This window comes from Rhinatrema bivittatum, chromosome 11 (assembly GCF_901001135.1).
Source record: "Rhinatrema bivittatum chromosome 11, aRhiBiv1.1, whole genome shotgun sequence".
NCBI lineage: Eukaryota > Metazoa > Chordata > Amphibia > Gymnophiona > Rhinatrematidae > Rhinatrema > Rhinatrema bivittatum.
This window is the reverse complement of record NC_042625.1, coordinates 35,174,629-35,190,930: the sequence shown is the minus strand read 5'-3', so window position 1 is coordinate 35,190,930 and position 16,302 is coordinate 35,174,629. Positions and strand designations below refer to the sequence as shown.

The window sequence follows — 16,302 nt, the reverse complement described above, 5'->3', positions numbered from 1 at the left end:
GGAAGTGTGTAATGATCCACATGGACAACAAAGTAGCCGTGTTTTACATAAAGGAGGGTCTGGTTCCAGGACATTGTTGAAGAAGCAGTATAGATCTGAGAATGGGAAGAGAAAACGACACATTCCTACCGGCATCCTATCTTCCGGGGCTGGCAAACACGGAAACAGACACTCAGCTGGATCTTCCACATGCACGAGTGGTCCCTAGACCAGGCGATAGTGGAAGATTGTGTCAACCAATGGGGGTTTTCATGCATAGAACTATTTGCATCGAAACATGAGGCGAAACTGGTCAATTTTTGCTCAGTTCTCCCCAGCAAACGAAGAATATCCCAAGACACATTTTTAATCTCTTTGGCAAGGGGACTCATATGCAAATCCGCCAATTCCATCAATAGCTCAGACAATATAAAAGTGCATTTCAGACAAAGCAAATATTCTTATTGTTCCAGCGTGACCAAGACAACTGTGGTATAACTATCCAGTCAGCACTCAATATTTGTCTGGGACATTTCTCTCTTGTTAAAACAAGAGTGGGACCCTCATTCACCCGATGTATTTGTCCCTGCAGCTAACAGCATGGAAACTGAACAGGAAGTTCTAGGACATCTTCCTTCTCATATCACTGACATTTTGATAGAAGCTAGAAAGCCTTCCACCAGGAAGAACCATGCTTTCAAATGGAAAAGATATATTCTAATTGGTACAGCCAGCTAATGGAAGCCTCCTTTGAAACTCTGGAAGGTACTTTTCCTAGTTGCAGTCACTTTAGCTTCAAGCCCTCGTGAATTATGCCCCATGCTTAAAATCTCACCAGGACAAAGGCTTACTGCATACTCATCTGACTTCCTTACCAAAAGTGGTGTCAGCGATCCACTTGAACCAAATTCATTACCCACCTTCTTTCCTAAACCACATATAACTAGGAGGGTAAAGGTTATTCAAATGTTAGCCTGCAAAAGGGCCCTGGCTTATTACATAACAAGGACTAAAGGAATCAGATAAACTTTTCAGCTCTTCATCTTTCAATTCAAATAATTCTGGGAAAGCAGTAGCAAAAAGGACGCTATACAACTGGATAATCCATTGTATTCAATTCTGTTACAACACACATGCTGCGATGCTAACTGTTGCAGTCAAGGCACACCAGGTTAGAGCAACTGCAATCTTATTAGCACATCTGTATAATGTTCCAATCCAGGATATCTGTAAAGCAGCAACCTAGCCATCCATTCATACTTTCACATCTTATTACTGTCTCGATCAGCAGTCTGTGGCAGACAGTGCTTGATCAGTAGTGTTACATCATATCCAAAGAACTTGATGGCTATCCACAATACACTTAGGTTGCTACTATAGACTACTCATAGAAGTTAGCTCAAGCAACCTTCAGCTTGGGACTCCCAGGACAGCATGGCTAACTAAATAAGCCTGCTTATCAACAGAAAAAAGCAAGTTTGCTTACCATAAAAAATATTTTCTGTGGTTAGGATGATTTAGCCACGTGAACCTTCCCACCTCCCTGGACAGCCATTACTACGTTTACATTATAATCAGTTTTATCAAGAACTGAGGAGGCTCACACGAGAGACGCAAGAGGAACCGCACAGGCGAAAACCTCCTGTGAGCTTAGACATAACTCCGTCCCATGACACTGGATGACATCATCTAAGATAGCATGGCTAAATCATTCTATCTATGGAAAACACAGTTTAAGGTAAGCAGACTTATTTTATTTCCACACAGTAGAATTATCCTTACATAGTTGTCTGTTTTTGGAAAAAGATTTTTGAGTATTAGTGTACCTTTTTTAAGGACCTTTTTAAAAAAATACACCAGATCTGTGTTTATCATGATGGATACATCTGTTAAGTGTGCTGCACCTAAGGCCTTGAGATTCACAACAGGCTCGTATCCACTTTATTATGGTGTGTTCTCAGTCATATGTCGGAAGTATCCACTAATAGTAGGATCCTGCCTTTAGCAAGACAAAGTAGAGCATAAAAAAGGAAGACAAGGATTGTGAAGTCTGACAGGATTTTTAAATGCTCAGGTTTAACTGGGTGTGTGGCTTTCTGAGCAGATAATGGTTTAGTTAAGGGTGCTGACTTATTCATTGGACCAAACCATAATGCATTGTTCATAGTCCCCTGTTCTTACCTTTGCTTGGAGCTATTGTATTCTAGTTGCAGGAAATACTGTCTTTCCTCTTGGTTAGTGTGTGAGTACATGGTTACTAACTGGATAGATGCTATATTTTGAAAGGTACTTGGTTTGGCGCCATCTGTCTTTTTTTTTTTTTTTTTTTTTAAATTGAATGTGATTGCCATATTTCATATTCCTAAGAGATGTATGTGTGTCTTGTGTTTCCAGCCACCGTCAACAACAACGTTTGTACTGAATCAAATAAACCAGCTTCCAGCTTTGGGAAACACGTTAGTGATGACAAAATCAACACCTGCTGCAACCACCAGACAGACTATCACTGTAGCAAAAGTCATTCAGACCAGCACAACTGCAAGACCTGCTACAGGGACAGTAGTTCGCAGTGCTTTGACAACTGCCCCTGCAAAGGACCAGGTCCAGCTGAAGGACTTGCTCAAAAGCAGTAGTCTTAATGAACTAATGAAGCTTAAACCTCCCCCCAACATTGCCCAGCCAGTCGCCACAGCAGCCAGTAAGTATGGCCTCTCATCTACCTCTGCCAGAAAAGTAAATAGGGAGCATTTGTTGTGAAATTGATATGAGAGATGAAAATGAATGTAGTGAGAAGAGCTAGAGATGTCTTATTGGCATTGGGCGAAACAGAAGACATTTTTCTATGCCCCCTTCTCTCATCAGGCTGGCTAAACCGAGGATCTGTGCTGGTAGTGGGCTGGAAAGAAAATCTTTAAAAAAATAAAATAAAAAAATAAATTCCATAGGGCTCCTTTCTGTCTTCAGGTCGCCTTTGCCTCGGAAGTACAAGACACCTTGCTTGAACCTGTCTTTTCTGTTGCCAGCAAAACCATGATGCCCATCTAAAAAATAAACCAAATGATCAGGAAATTCTTTAAAGAATACAATTGAAAATGTCTACAAAAGTAATGTTTAATCTAGAACCTTTGTTTTGGCATTATTTGAACTGTTTGCCGTACAAAGAATTTTATATATCTTCTCAGCTAATAACACGAGAATTGCCATATTGGGTCAGACTAAGGGTCCATCAAGCTCAGTCTCCTGTTTCCAACAGTGGCCAATCCAAGTCACAAGTACCTGGCAAGTACCCCCAAACATTAAATAATTCGCAAGCTACTATTGCTTATTAATTTAATAGTTTCCTAGTGTGTAGCCAGATGGACTCAGGACCAACTGGTTGTGCTCCCTTGCCAGCAGATGGAGATGGAGTCAGGTTTCAAAGCAGACGTCACCCTATGTACACCCCTGCAGTGACCTCAGTCCTTCAGATTTTCTCAATCTTCAGCAAATGTAGAAATGCTTTCCCTATGGGGATCGCTGTACCTTTTGGAAAGAAGAAATTCTACTTTTCAATTGGAGAAAAAATTGAGTCCCACTCTCCTGCGCTGATACCTAAAGGTCTCTCCCCCAGTTGAGAATTCCTGAGGCGATTTCCAAGATCTCTCAGGTGTTCCTTGGTCTGGTAGCTGGTTCCCGGCATGGACTTTCCTGCTCAAGCAGCTGAAAGACAGCAGGTGCAGGAAGCCGAGCGCGGCAGTGACAGTCAGAGCCCTCTCCTCCGCAGCCGGAGACATTCTTTGTACTCAGCCGGTAAGTGCTGAGTGCAGGTAAGTTTTTTTTGGGGGGGGGGGGGAGGAAGGAAGATATACCTAAAGAGAAGAGGGGTTTCGGTAAGACATCTTTGCATCTCCTTGCTCAGTGCACCGTACAGACATCTGTCCCGATCCTGTTGGGGCATTGGGTTGAGAGGCCTCCTAGTGGGCTAGGCCCCACTTTAAGCTTGGTCAGCCCACCGCATGGTAGGCTGTGGCAGTGCCACCTTGTGTACTTCTGTGTGTCTTATTGCCCAACATAAGACGTCAGTACGCGCAGTGTCGGCTCTGTGCACTTACTGCACACACAACATCGTGTGTGTACTTACTCGCACAATAAAGTAAGCACAGAATACAGGAAAAGCCGGGTGCACAGGCTGTGAATGCGCCTCGCTACACCCCGTCCAGGTGCTCAAAATTAGTGACTGTAAAGTTTTTAAGCACGAGCTGATAGAACACACAGTTATCGCCACCAATGGCGCCGGCAGCCAAGAAACATAAGCGCCTTGCTTTCTGCGCTGCTTCTCAGCTGAATCTGGATTCCAACTTGTCAGCACTGTGAGGAAGCCCAAGGGTATTTTGCCTCCCCGGATTTTGCTGAGCCTGGCTCCTTCCATTCAAATGATGGATTGGAACGTTAACTGGAAGTACTCCGGATCTGAGTAACCCCTTGGCTGGGTCTTCCATGGGAGAGGGAAACTCGGCTGGGCCCACCCTAGTTCCCCCTGGGCTAGGCATGAACCCAGTGGCTTTTTCTTCGGTGGAAATTTTCCTCGGACTACAGGCCTTTGTACAGGTGCAGTCTACTTCCTCGCCCCTGTCTGACAGAACCCCAGCTTGGCCCCTTCTCCTAGTCCTTTTGGCAGACGTCTAGGCATGCCCTGCCTGACCAAGGGTATCCCTAGTGGGACCCTGATGGCACAGACTTAAGAGCAAGATTCCTTGGAGAAGGGAAAATTACCTCAGGATTAGAACCATATCGAACTATGTTACGGTTCTTTCATAGAGATGAATTGCTGGCCTTGGTTTCCCAGTCCCTGAAACACTGGGAGTTTATGGAGCGGAATCTGACGGAACCAAAGAAGAATACTATTGGTTTCCTTGCGCATATCCTTTTGATACTTCCCAGTACTGGAAGCAATCCAGGAGTTGATTGACCTGGAATGGAATGCCCCAGTAGCAAATTATAAAGTGGGCCAGGCGTTACAAGCTCTGTACCTACTGTTTCTAGCAGTGAGAGAATGTTTGTACTTCCCTAAAGTGGATGCACTGGTCTGTGCTGTCTCTAAGCGAACTATCCCGGTGGAGGGAGGAGTGGCCTTGAAGTGCACAATAGACAGATGGAGTCTATCCTTAAACAGACTTTTGATGCAGTAGCATTGACCTTACAGATTGCTTCTTGTTGTGCCCTGGTAGCGCGTTCGTACCTACTTCTCTCAGGAGGTGGATGACTCGGGGGTGAAGCACAGAGCAGCTATGGAACCTGCCACTGCCTTTTTAGCAAACACGGGCTTGGATTTAATCTGTACTTCAACCAGAGAAGTGGCTTCAGAGGTAGCGGCCAGAAAACAGCTATGGCTGTGGAATTGGCCAGCTGATGCAACCTCCAAGAAGATCCTTACAAAGATGCTCTGTAAAGGATCACTTCTATTTGGAAATGAATTGGAAAAACTGGCCAGTAAATGGGGCGAATCTCCAGTCTTCCAGCTACCAGAAAATAAGAGGAAGCAGTTGTAATGCCCCTCACCTATGAGGAGCCAGGGGCTCTCAATGTTTATGCTCTTACAGAAACTCGACGTTTCAGAGGTCTCGGCCCTCTGGAAGAATTCAGTCCTTTCATAGTCTCCAGCCCAAGAGAGGGGCAGGTTCGGGTTCAGGATCATCCCGAACCTCCCAACGAAACTTTACCCACCAATGTTCAGAACCTTTTACCAAAGGTGGGTTGAGATCATGTCAGACAAATGGGTACTTGGAAGTTATATGAGAAGGATATGCGCTGGAATTTCACAGCAGTCCTCAGGATGTATTCATGTCTCCTTGTCACTCCCAGCACAAAAAGCAGGCAGTGGAGATTACTGTTTTCCATCTATTTCATCATACTCAAGAAGAAAGATTCCTTTTGCCCCATCCTGGACCTAGAATGAATGTCAAGAGTCACCTACATGTGAGTCATGTTCGCATGGAAACCTTACACTCCATGATAATGGCTGTACAACCAGGAGAGTTCCTAACCTCCCTGGACCTATCTGAGGTCTACCTACATATTCCGATCTGTGAAGAACACAAACATGTCCTAAGCTTTGCTGTACTGGGTCCTTTGGCCTTTGCCACCGCCACAAGAACATTTTTCCAAGATTATGGTGGTTGTGGCGGCAATATTGAGAGTAGAAGGAAACCTGGTATACCTGTAAATTGGACGACTGGTTGATCTGGCCAAGTCTGTGGAATAAAGTCTCTGGATGACCAACAGGGTGAACTCCTTGCTTCAGGACCTCAGAGTAGTAAACAAGGACAAGAGCAGTCTCAAGCCTTTCCAGTTGTTGGAGTATCTGGGAGTCTGGTTTGACACCAGGCAGGGCAAGGTCTTCCTCCCGACCACACAGATATGGAAATTGATGTCCCAGATGTCAGTTGATGAACACACTACGTCTGATAGTATGGAGCTATCTTCAAGTTCTTGGTTTGATGGCAGCAACCTTGGAAGGAGTGCCGTGGGTGAGAGCACACATGTACCCACTTCAATGCTCGCTGCTGTCACGTTTGAACCCACAGCCTCAAGACTATTCAATTCGGCTCCACTTACTGATGGAAGTCTGCTCTCACTTCAAGTGGTGGTTGCAGGAGGCTTATCTGAGCAGTAGGGTGTCCCTGTCCTCCCTGAACTGGATAGTTATTACAAGGGACACAAGTCGCTGGGGATGGGGAACTCACTGTTAGGAACTCGCGGCCCAGGGACATTGGATGGAGGAAGAGGCCCTCTGGAACATCAATCGCCTGGAAGCCCGGGCAGTGAGGCTGGCGTACTTGCAATTCAGCCACAGACTCCAGAGTCGAGCAGTCCATGTAGTGTCGGACAACGCAACAATGTTAGCCTACATCGACTGCCATGGGAGGAATCTATAGCCAGCAGGTGTCTCAGGAGATGGAACTCCTTATGGAATGGGCAGAAATAAATCTACAGATGAGCTCAGCCTCACGCATCGCAGTAAAAGACAACATTAAAGCAGACTTTATAAGTAGGGAGAGTCTGGTTCCAGGCGAGTGGATGTTGTCGGCCAAAACCTTTCAACTGATGATAGATCACTGGGGCCTCTCATCCATCAACCTGCTGGCCATATCTCGCAATGCGAAAGTTCCCCGATTTTCTTCAGTCTCAGAGATCCGTGGTCCCTGGGGATTAATGCTCTCGTTCAGACCGGCCGGAAGAAGTTGCTTATATGCCTTACCTCTGTGGCCCCTGCTGGGCAGAATCATTCACCAAATCGAGCACTGCAAGGGATTAGTCCTACTTAGTTGCTCCAGACAGGCAGGCATCTGCGGTGTGCGTACATTCAGAGACTCCTGTTGGAGGCCCCCCCCTGCACAGATACTGCTACAGCAGAGACTGGTCCTTCACGAGGATCCGACTCTATTCTGTCTTATGGTCTGGCACTTGAGAGGACTCTCCTGTTGAAGCGAGGTTATTCTGCAGCTGTAATTGAAACCTTACTCCATGCTCAGAAGTTTTCTACATCCCTAGCGTATATGCAGGTCTGGGGAGAATGTGAGGCCTGGTGTGAGGAACGTGGTGTCCCACCTCGGGCAGTCAAAATCCCATTTGCTCTGGAATATTTATAGGACGGCTTGAATAAAGGTTTGGCCTTTAACTCTTTGAAGGTCAGGTAGCGGGGCTCTCCTGTTTCAGAGGTGAGAACTGAATCTCCCTGTCGGCTTATCTGGACGTGGCCCATTTTCTGAAAGGGGTGAACCCCTATGGTTGCCTGTTGGAAATTTTGGTGGGGCTCTCCTTTCGGCTGCTGTGCGGTCTTTCATTGCGCTTATTAACCTTGAAAATGGGTTTCCTGGTGGCTGTATGCTCGGCGCATTGTCTTGTCTGGAACTGTTCCTCTGGATGACTCCAGGAGCGTTAGTTTCATATCATTTCATCCTTCTTGTCCATGGTAGTCTCGGCATTTCATTCGAATTAGTCCATTTTTGCTGCCTTCCCTAGATAAGCACAGGGACGTAGAGGAATACCGCCTCTGTCATTTGAATGTCTTAGACTTCTGGTGCAGTATCTGGAAGCTTCAGAACTGGTCCAAAAGATGGACCGTCCATTTTTCCTTCATGGTAGAAGGAAGCAGGGCGTACCAGCGTTGCGGGCTACCATAGCTCACTGGATTGAGATGGTCATGGGAGCCTATCTGGAGGCAGGAAAGCCATTACGTTCTCAGGTTAAAGCTCATTCCACCAGGACTCGGGCAGTTTCTTGGGCGACTGCTGTTCCCCTGTCTATATCTGCCGAGCGGTGACGAGGTCCTCCTTGCACACCTTCTCCAGGTTCTAACACCTGGACATACAGGCAGCCTCCCGCCCTTGATCGGAAGTAGCTTTTGTACTTCCCATTGGTCCTGAGTCTCTGGCTATACGCTAGGAAATGGAGAAATTACTTACCTGATAATTTCGTTTTCCTTAGTGTAGACAGATGGACTCGGCATACTGCCCCCGGCTGCCCAAGAACGGTGGCAGGGATTCACCCTTGGAGTGGATATAGATTCCAAGAGATTACGGGTAAGCCGTCGCCCAGTCCCTAGAGAAGAACATCCAGTCTTACTGGGATTCAGTGTTTGGTGGTGTACCATTACAGTTATCCGTTTTTACATTTTTTTAATCAAGTTTTTTTTCGATAGTATGTCCACAGTGGCTTTTGAAGAAAATTCTTGAGGGCTGAGGTCACTGCAGCCCTCAAGTATTAGGGTGATGTATCTAGGGTGACGTCGGCTTTGAAACCTGACTCAGTCTGCATCTGCTGGCAGGGGAGCATAAACCCATTTGTCCTGAGCCAATCTGTCTACATTAAGGAAAATGAAATTATCAGGTAAATCATTTCTCCATTTATGGATTTTCTCTAGGAGCATATCTAAACCTTTTTTAAATCCAGCTACATTAACTGCTGTAACCGCATCCTCTAGCAATGAATTCCACTATGCGCTGAATGAAAAAATTTACCTCAATTTTTAAATAAGCTACTTGCTAACTCCATGGAGTGCCCCCTTGTCCTCCTATTATCTAAGAGTAAATAACCAATTTACATTAACTTTTTTCAAATCCTCTCATGGTTTTATAGATCTCTATCCTATCCCCCCCCCCCCCCCCCTGTCATCTCTTCTGGAAACTGAACAGCCTTAACTTCCTTAGCCTTACCTTATAGGGCAGCCGTTCTATGTTCTTTATTTTGGTCACCCTTCTCTGCACTTTCTCAGAGTGCAACTATCTTTTTTTTGAGTTGCGGTGATCAGAATTGCAGTATTCAAGATGCAGTCTCACCATGGCCAGGTTCTCTATTTCAATTTTTTAAAAATTCCTTCAGGCTTCATCAGTTTTGAGCCACCCTGCTTGTAGTAAATGTAGTTTTTTTTTTTCCTTCTAGATTTCTTATAATTGCTTCAGATAAGATAAAGTGATTTATTTGTGCATATTTTGTTTAGCAGTTCAACTAAAGATCTTGGTGGATGAGTTATGATTGATTTTCTTACAGAAATTATTATATTGTCTTCTAAAGTGGTAAATGCCACCACACCAGGTAAGAAAGTTGTTAATAAGCAGTTAACTTTCACTGGGGAAACTGGGTTTGTGCTCACGTTTTTAATGCAAAAGGTGTGGAGTTGCTGACTATCCTGTATGACGCGTACTGTTGTTTTTTTTTTAATTTTAAACTGCTTTTCCAGTTCTCTGAGAAGTTGAGAGATCGCATCACTCCTCAGAATATCAGTTTTGTACCCTACAGATTGAGAAGTATTTGATATTTCTACAGTTGGCTAAAATAAGGAACTGGAAAATATAATGCAATTAATGGTACTTCAGTGAAACTGGGTGGATGCAGACCTGGGTAACTTACTGCTTACCAGCAGCATGAGGTCCTATTCATTTTAATAACCCCAGTTCTGCCACTATTTTGATAGTATAGGTTTTCTGCTCATGCAAAGGAACCATGGCAGCTGAAACTTGTTTGCTTTTAGCACTCTTTGTATACGTAGTTCACTGGGGTGATGGCTTTTTAATCCCTGTCACTGGTACCCTACTAAAGATGTTGATCAGAGGTGTCAAACACAGGTGCCATGGGCCAGGAAGCTTTCATTTGGTCCACACCTCGCTTCCCCATGCTAGTGTTGCCTGCAGCAGCATCATGGTGCACTCCTTTGATGTTGCTTGGTGGCTACAAATTTTCTGGGGGAGGGGCTTATCAGACTCTCTTAAGTATGAAGCAGCAAAGAGTAAGCATTCAAGGTCTGAGTGGTGAAACGGGAACGTGGGGATTGGATGGGTCAAACGGGGAGGGGGTGAGGCAGGGGAGATCAGAGACCTCACGGGTTGAGTGGAACCTTGGGGGAGGGTAAGACCAAGGACCAAGTTTGAGAGGGAAGAGCAGGAGTTTGGCCAAACACAAGATCGGAGTGGGGGAACTCTCACTCTATCCCCACATCAACCCACTTCAAGTAAAAAAAAAATTTTCCAGTCTGGCCCAACATTCCAGTGAGTTTGACACCACTGATATGATGCACAGTAGAGTGTGAAGGTAGGTAGTTACTTTAGAGGTTTCATGGTTTGATACATTGAAAAATTGTAGCCTGTTGTGTTGTATAAGAAAAGATTAATGATATGAGTATTTTCTCTTGTAGCTGATTTAAGTAATGGTGCTAAAAAAGACTTGTCCAGCAAAGATGTAACAAGAATATGGATCAATGATGACGTTAAAATGAGAAGTTTTTCACCCACTATGGTAAGCATTAGAACACATGGTGATGCAGCTCGAGCAAATAATTCCAGGATCCTATATGTTTTGTTTTTCTCTAGTGCTACAAAGGTATGAGAAGATGGTTAGGGTATAAAATCAAGACAACATAAGGCACATTTTGGATCTTCTTATGCTTCCCTTGTGCCCTCGATCTAGTTGAGATTTAGAATGAATTTCAGGTCTTGAGGTTCCTCCCTTTTAAGAACATGCCATACTAGTTATCCCAGGACAAGCAGAATGCTAGTCCTCACATATGGGTGACGTCACCGGAGCCCTATAGCGGAAAACTTTGTCAAAGTTTCTAGAAACTTTTGACTGGCTGTGAGCCTACTGAGCATGCCCAGCATGCCATAATTCTTCGAGCCACAGGGGTCTCCCTTCAGTCTTCTTTTTTCTGCACTGCTTTTAGCCTCGTGGTCAGAGAGCCCTCTATGGTAATTACCACAATTTATTTTCCTTAGCGGAAAAACTATTAAAAGTTATCCCTTGACAAGGATCTCCCTTTCTTATTTTATCGGTAAAAGAATTTTTCGATGGGACCGTTTTTGACTAAAAGTTTAGTCAGAAGGCCGTCGACAGCTGTCCGGCCTTTACAATGGCCACCGGTTTTAAGAAGTGCCCTAAATGTAATCGCACTATGTCCATTACGGACCCACACTCTTGAGTGTGTACTTTGTTTAGGCGAAAAACACGACGTCTTAACATGTCCTCAGTGTGCTGGAAAAGATGGAGCATCCTTTTCATCTCCAATTGCTACCATCAACTTCGTCCACGCAGTCATCTCCGGCTGGAGCGGCAAAAAAGTTAGTAATAAAAACAAATGCCGACCAGATGGAAAATGTGATCGAATATCATCGACTTCTTCTCGGTTGTCGGTCAAATCCACCTCGATACTCTCAAAGGTAGTTGAACACTGTGAGAGGCATCGACATTGTCGTCCTTCGATTCCCGATCCGACTCCGGTGCTCGATACACAACCGCTTTCCATCGAGCCGGTGTCAAAGAAACCTTGGATGGAGGACTCCTTGGGGCTTTCGAAGCCCAGCACTCCCAGGCCATCCCCACCGGTATCGGTGCTGGGTACCACGAGTCCACAGGGCTCTGTGGAACCGATGGTTGGGCTTTCACTGCCACCCCCTATAGCTGCTCTGACCGTACCAGCTATTAGGGCGGAACTGGACGGTTTCATCCGCCAGGCAGTCCTGGAAGCTTTACGGGAGATGCCATCGATGCCGAAGTCAATGCCAATACAGGCACCGATGCCGATTCCACCACTGGCACCATTGGTTTTACAGACTCCGATGCCGATTCCTGCATCGACACAGATAACACCGCCGTCGATGCCGGATCTTTCTTTATTAGCACCGATGCTAGCTAAGCTTGATGTCCTTATCGATGCCTTGCCGGTGTGCCCGCCACCATCGGGTGCAGAACCTCCACCTCTGATGCCCGATCCACTCCCGGGGCCATTGGGGATTTCGCAGCAGAGACCATCTTTTTCATCTCTCCTTTCATCGATGCCACCATTCAATCCATCGATACCTTTGGTGCTGCCATTCCACCCTCGCATGACTCCTCCACGACATTCTTCTCCAGATGTCTGGGATGATGGAGACACTGACACCTCCTCAGAGGACATATTGTCTAATACATCCCCTCCACAGGAGACAAGGAAATCGCCACCGGAGGACCTTTCCTTCTCAAATTTCATCAAGGAAATGGCAGATACCATTCCATTTCCACTGGTAACAGAAACAGACACCAGGCAAAAAACCTTAGAGGTTCTTCAATTTGTGGATCCTCCTAAGGACATTATTGCAATACCAGTTTATGAAGTGCTCGTGGAATTGCAACACAGATTGTGGAAACATCCTTGCACAATTTCACCAGTCAACAAACGTACTGATGCTACTTACCTTGTGTAGCAAATTCCAGGTTTCCAAAAACCTCAACTGCTGCACCAATCTGTAGTGGTCGAATCCGCTCAGAAAAAACCCAAAAGGATCAGGCCACACTCATCTACTCCTCCAGGGAAGGATCAGAGATTCTTGGACACGATTGGATGTAAAATGTTTCAAGGATCTATGTTAGTTTCCAGAATTGCATCATACCAGTTATATATGACGCAATATCAGCGTAATCTATGGAAACAGGTCCAAGAATTTTCAACTTCACTTCCTCAACAATATCAAGAATCCTTACAAAGCATCATGTACAAAGGATTTAGAAGCAGGAAAGCACGAAGTCCGTGCGGCCTACAATGCTTTTGAAACCTCATCTAGAATGGCTGCAACGGGCATTAGTGCTCACAGATGGGCCTGGCTCAAGGCTTCAGACCTTAGGGCAGAGGTACAAGAAAAGCTGGCTGACCTTCCTTGTAAGGGAGAATCTTTTTGGAGAAAATGTGCAGGATGCTGTACTGCAGTTAAAGGAGCATTCTGAAACTTTGAAACGGCTATCCTTTGCTCCATCAGAAACACAACCTTCTACCAGACGAACTGTTAGAAAAGATACCAGATGGCCATATTATCGTCCAAGACAATACTATCCTCCAGCAACTCGTAGCAGGTAATCAAGACCACCTCAGAGGAGCCAGACTAGGCAACCTAGAGCTCCTAGATCTCAACCTCCTCCTCAGACAGGGCCTGCATCAGGATTTTGAGATATTGCCAGAGAACAGCAGTCACTCCTCAAATTCATTTCCAAACCTTCCTGTAGGAGGCAGGATTTCACATTTTCATTCCCAATGGTTGAGCATCACCACAGACCAGTGGGTACTCTCAATTGTATCTCATGGTTACCATCTCGATTTTCTCGAAATTCCAAACGACATTCCACCAGGATTACATTGGATACATCATTACTCCACATTTCTACACACAGAATTGTCCACCCTCCTGAGAGCCAGGGCTATAGAACCTTTACCCTGACCTCAGCAGGGCAGAGGATTCTATTCCTGTTATTTCCTCATTCCAAAGAAAACCGGAGACCTTCGTCCCATCCTAGACCTTCAAAAACTCAACAAGTTTCTACGGAAAGAAAAGTTCAGGATGGTTTCCTTGGATACAATTCTTCCTCTTCTTCAAACAGGAGATTTGCTCTGTTCTCTGGATCTTCAAGACGCATATGCTCACATTCCAATATTTCCTCCTCATCGCAAGTACCTATGCTTTTTGGTGGGACATCAACATTTTAAGTATCGAGTTCTACCATTCGGCCTTGCCTCAGCACCACGGGTATTCACAAAATGTCTAGCTATGGTAGCGGCTCACTTGCGCAAACAAACCATCCATGTATTTCCCTATCTCGACGACTGGCTCATCAAAAGTCGATCAAGAGACGGAACACTCAACTTGCTGACATGCACAATCACACTACTTCACTCATTGGGATTTCTCCTAAATTACAAAAAATCACATCTTCTACCATCTCGCATTCTTCAATTCATCGGCGCAGACTTGACCACCACCGTGTCCAAGGCCTTCCTTCCAAAAGACCACGCACACATTCTATTGACTTTAGCAAAAACTCTGCATGCACAGAACAGAGCGTCAGCCCATCAGTTCCTCACGCTACTGTCACATGGCCTCCATGGTACATGTAACTCCCATGGCCAGATTAGCCATGAGAGTAACTCAATGGACATTGAGAACACAATGCCTCCAAGCCACTCAACCACTGTCACATCAAATCCAGATAACCCACCAGTTACGTCTATCCCTTCTCTGGTGGACAAACGAGGAAAACTTGCTAGCAGGAAATTCTTTCCAGCAACCAGTTCTACAAGTGACTTTAACTACAGATGCATCCACCTTAGGTTGGGGAGCTCATATATGCAATCTCCAGACTCAAGGTACTTGGACAAAACTTGAAGCAACATTCCAAATCAATTTCCTGGAGCTTCGAGCTATACTTTATGCGTTCAAGGACTGACTTTCACACAAGACTGTTCTAATACAAACCGACAACACAGTTGCCATGTGCTACCTGAACAAACAGGGAGGTATGGGCTCGTATCTCCTTTGTCAAGAAGCCACACAAATTTGGGGCTGGGCCCTGACACATTCCATGTTTCTCCGGGCCACTTTTCTGGCGGGCATTCACAATGTAATAGCAGACCATCTCGGTCGTCAATTGCAACCTCACGAGTGGTCCCTGGATCCTTTAGTAGCGACAAGGATATTTCAATGTTGGGCTCAACCAACAGTGGACCTCTTTGCATCAGAACTGAATCACAGTGGTCAACATTTGCTCCCTGCACAAGCAGAGAAACCAGTTAGCTAAGGACATCTTTGCTTGCCACTGGAATTCAGGCCTTCTATACGAATATCCCCCGATACCGCTAATAACCAAGACTCTAGTAAAGCTACAACAGGACAAGGGGTCCATGATACTCATAGCCCCATATTGGCCTCGACAGGTATGGTTGCCCATGATCTCTCGATCAGGGAACCCATTCGCCTGGGCACAGCACCCACTCTCATAACTCAGGATCAGGGCCAGTTGCGCCATCCCAACCTTCAATCCCTATTGCTGACAGCCTGGATGTTGAAAGCTTGATCATGCAATCATTCAATCTTTCAACCAAGGTTTCTCAAGTGCTCGTAGCTTCACGTAGACCCTCGACTCGGAAGAACTATCATTCTAAGTGGTAAAGATTCACCATGTGGTGTACACAAAAAAGTATTGACCCTTTTTTTCCTGCCCCACATCCTCTTTTCTAGACTATCTATGTCACCTTTCAGACTCTGGTCTCCAGACCTCGTCAGTACGAGTGCATTTAAGTGCAGTCTCAGCTTACCATCATACAATAGGGGATTCACCAGTATCGGTGCAACCTCTTGTTAGTAGGTTTATGAGAGGTTTAATTCACCTTAAAGCCCCTATACAACCACCAGTCACAGAATGGGACCTAATTGTGGTTTTGACAAGGTTCATGCATTCTCCTTTTGAACCCATGGCATCCTGTGATGATAAATTTCTTACATGGAAATCTATATTCCTAATAGCTATTACATCTGCTAGACGGGTTAGTGAGTTACAAGCACTTGTCACATACTCACCCTATACAAAATTCTTACATGATCGAGTGGTACTCCGTACACATCCAAAATTCCTTCCCAAGATAGTTAAGGAATTCCACTTAATCAATCCATAGTCTTGCCCACATTCTTCCCAAAACCTCACACTTGCTTACTACCTGGATCGCACTGTAGTCCACAGAAAATCCTCTCAACTCTTTTGTTTCTTATGATATAAACAAACCGGGTAAGCCAGTGGGCAAACAAACACTCTCCAATTTTGGCTTTCACATTATATAGAGTTCTGCTATGAAAAAGCAGGCCTCCCTCTCCAAGGGCGAGTAAAGGCACATTCAGTACGAGCAATGTCAACTTCAGTAGCACACCTATCGTTCAGTGCCAATAGCTGACATATGTAAAGCTGCAACATGGAGTTCTCTTCACACCTTCGCAGCCCATTACTGTTTGGACAAGATTTGACCTTCGGACAATCTGTCTTGAAGAACTTGTTTCCAAC

At 45.2% G+C, this 16,302-nt stretch overlaps 1 protein-coding gene across 2 annotated transcripts in view; it reads left to right on the top strand.

Moving 5' to 3' along the window:
* Positions 1 to 16,302, top strand: part of SBNO1 (strawberry notch homolog 1) — a 156,823-nt gene that overhangs the window by 22,129 nt on the left and 118,392 nt on the right. Inside the window, exons 3-5 of one of the 2 annotated variants that reach the window (XM_029619764.1) lie at positions 2,374 to 2,677; positions 9,508 to 9,552; positions 10,649 to 10,749. In XM_029619764.1, the coding sequence (XP_029475624.1) occupies positions 2,374 to 2,677; positions 9,508 to 9,552; positions 10,649 to 10,749 (450 nt within the window). The remainder of the gene's footprint in view (positions 1 to 2,373; positions 2,678 to 9,507; positions 9,553 to 10,648; positions 10,750 to 16,302) is intronic. The other variant, XM_029619765.1, reaches the window with a different exon arrangement.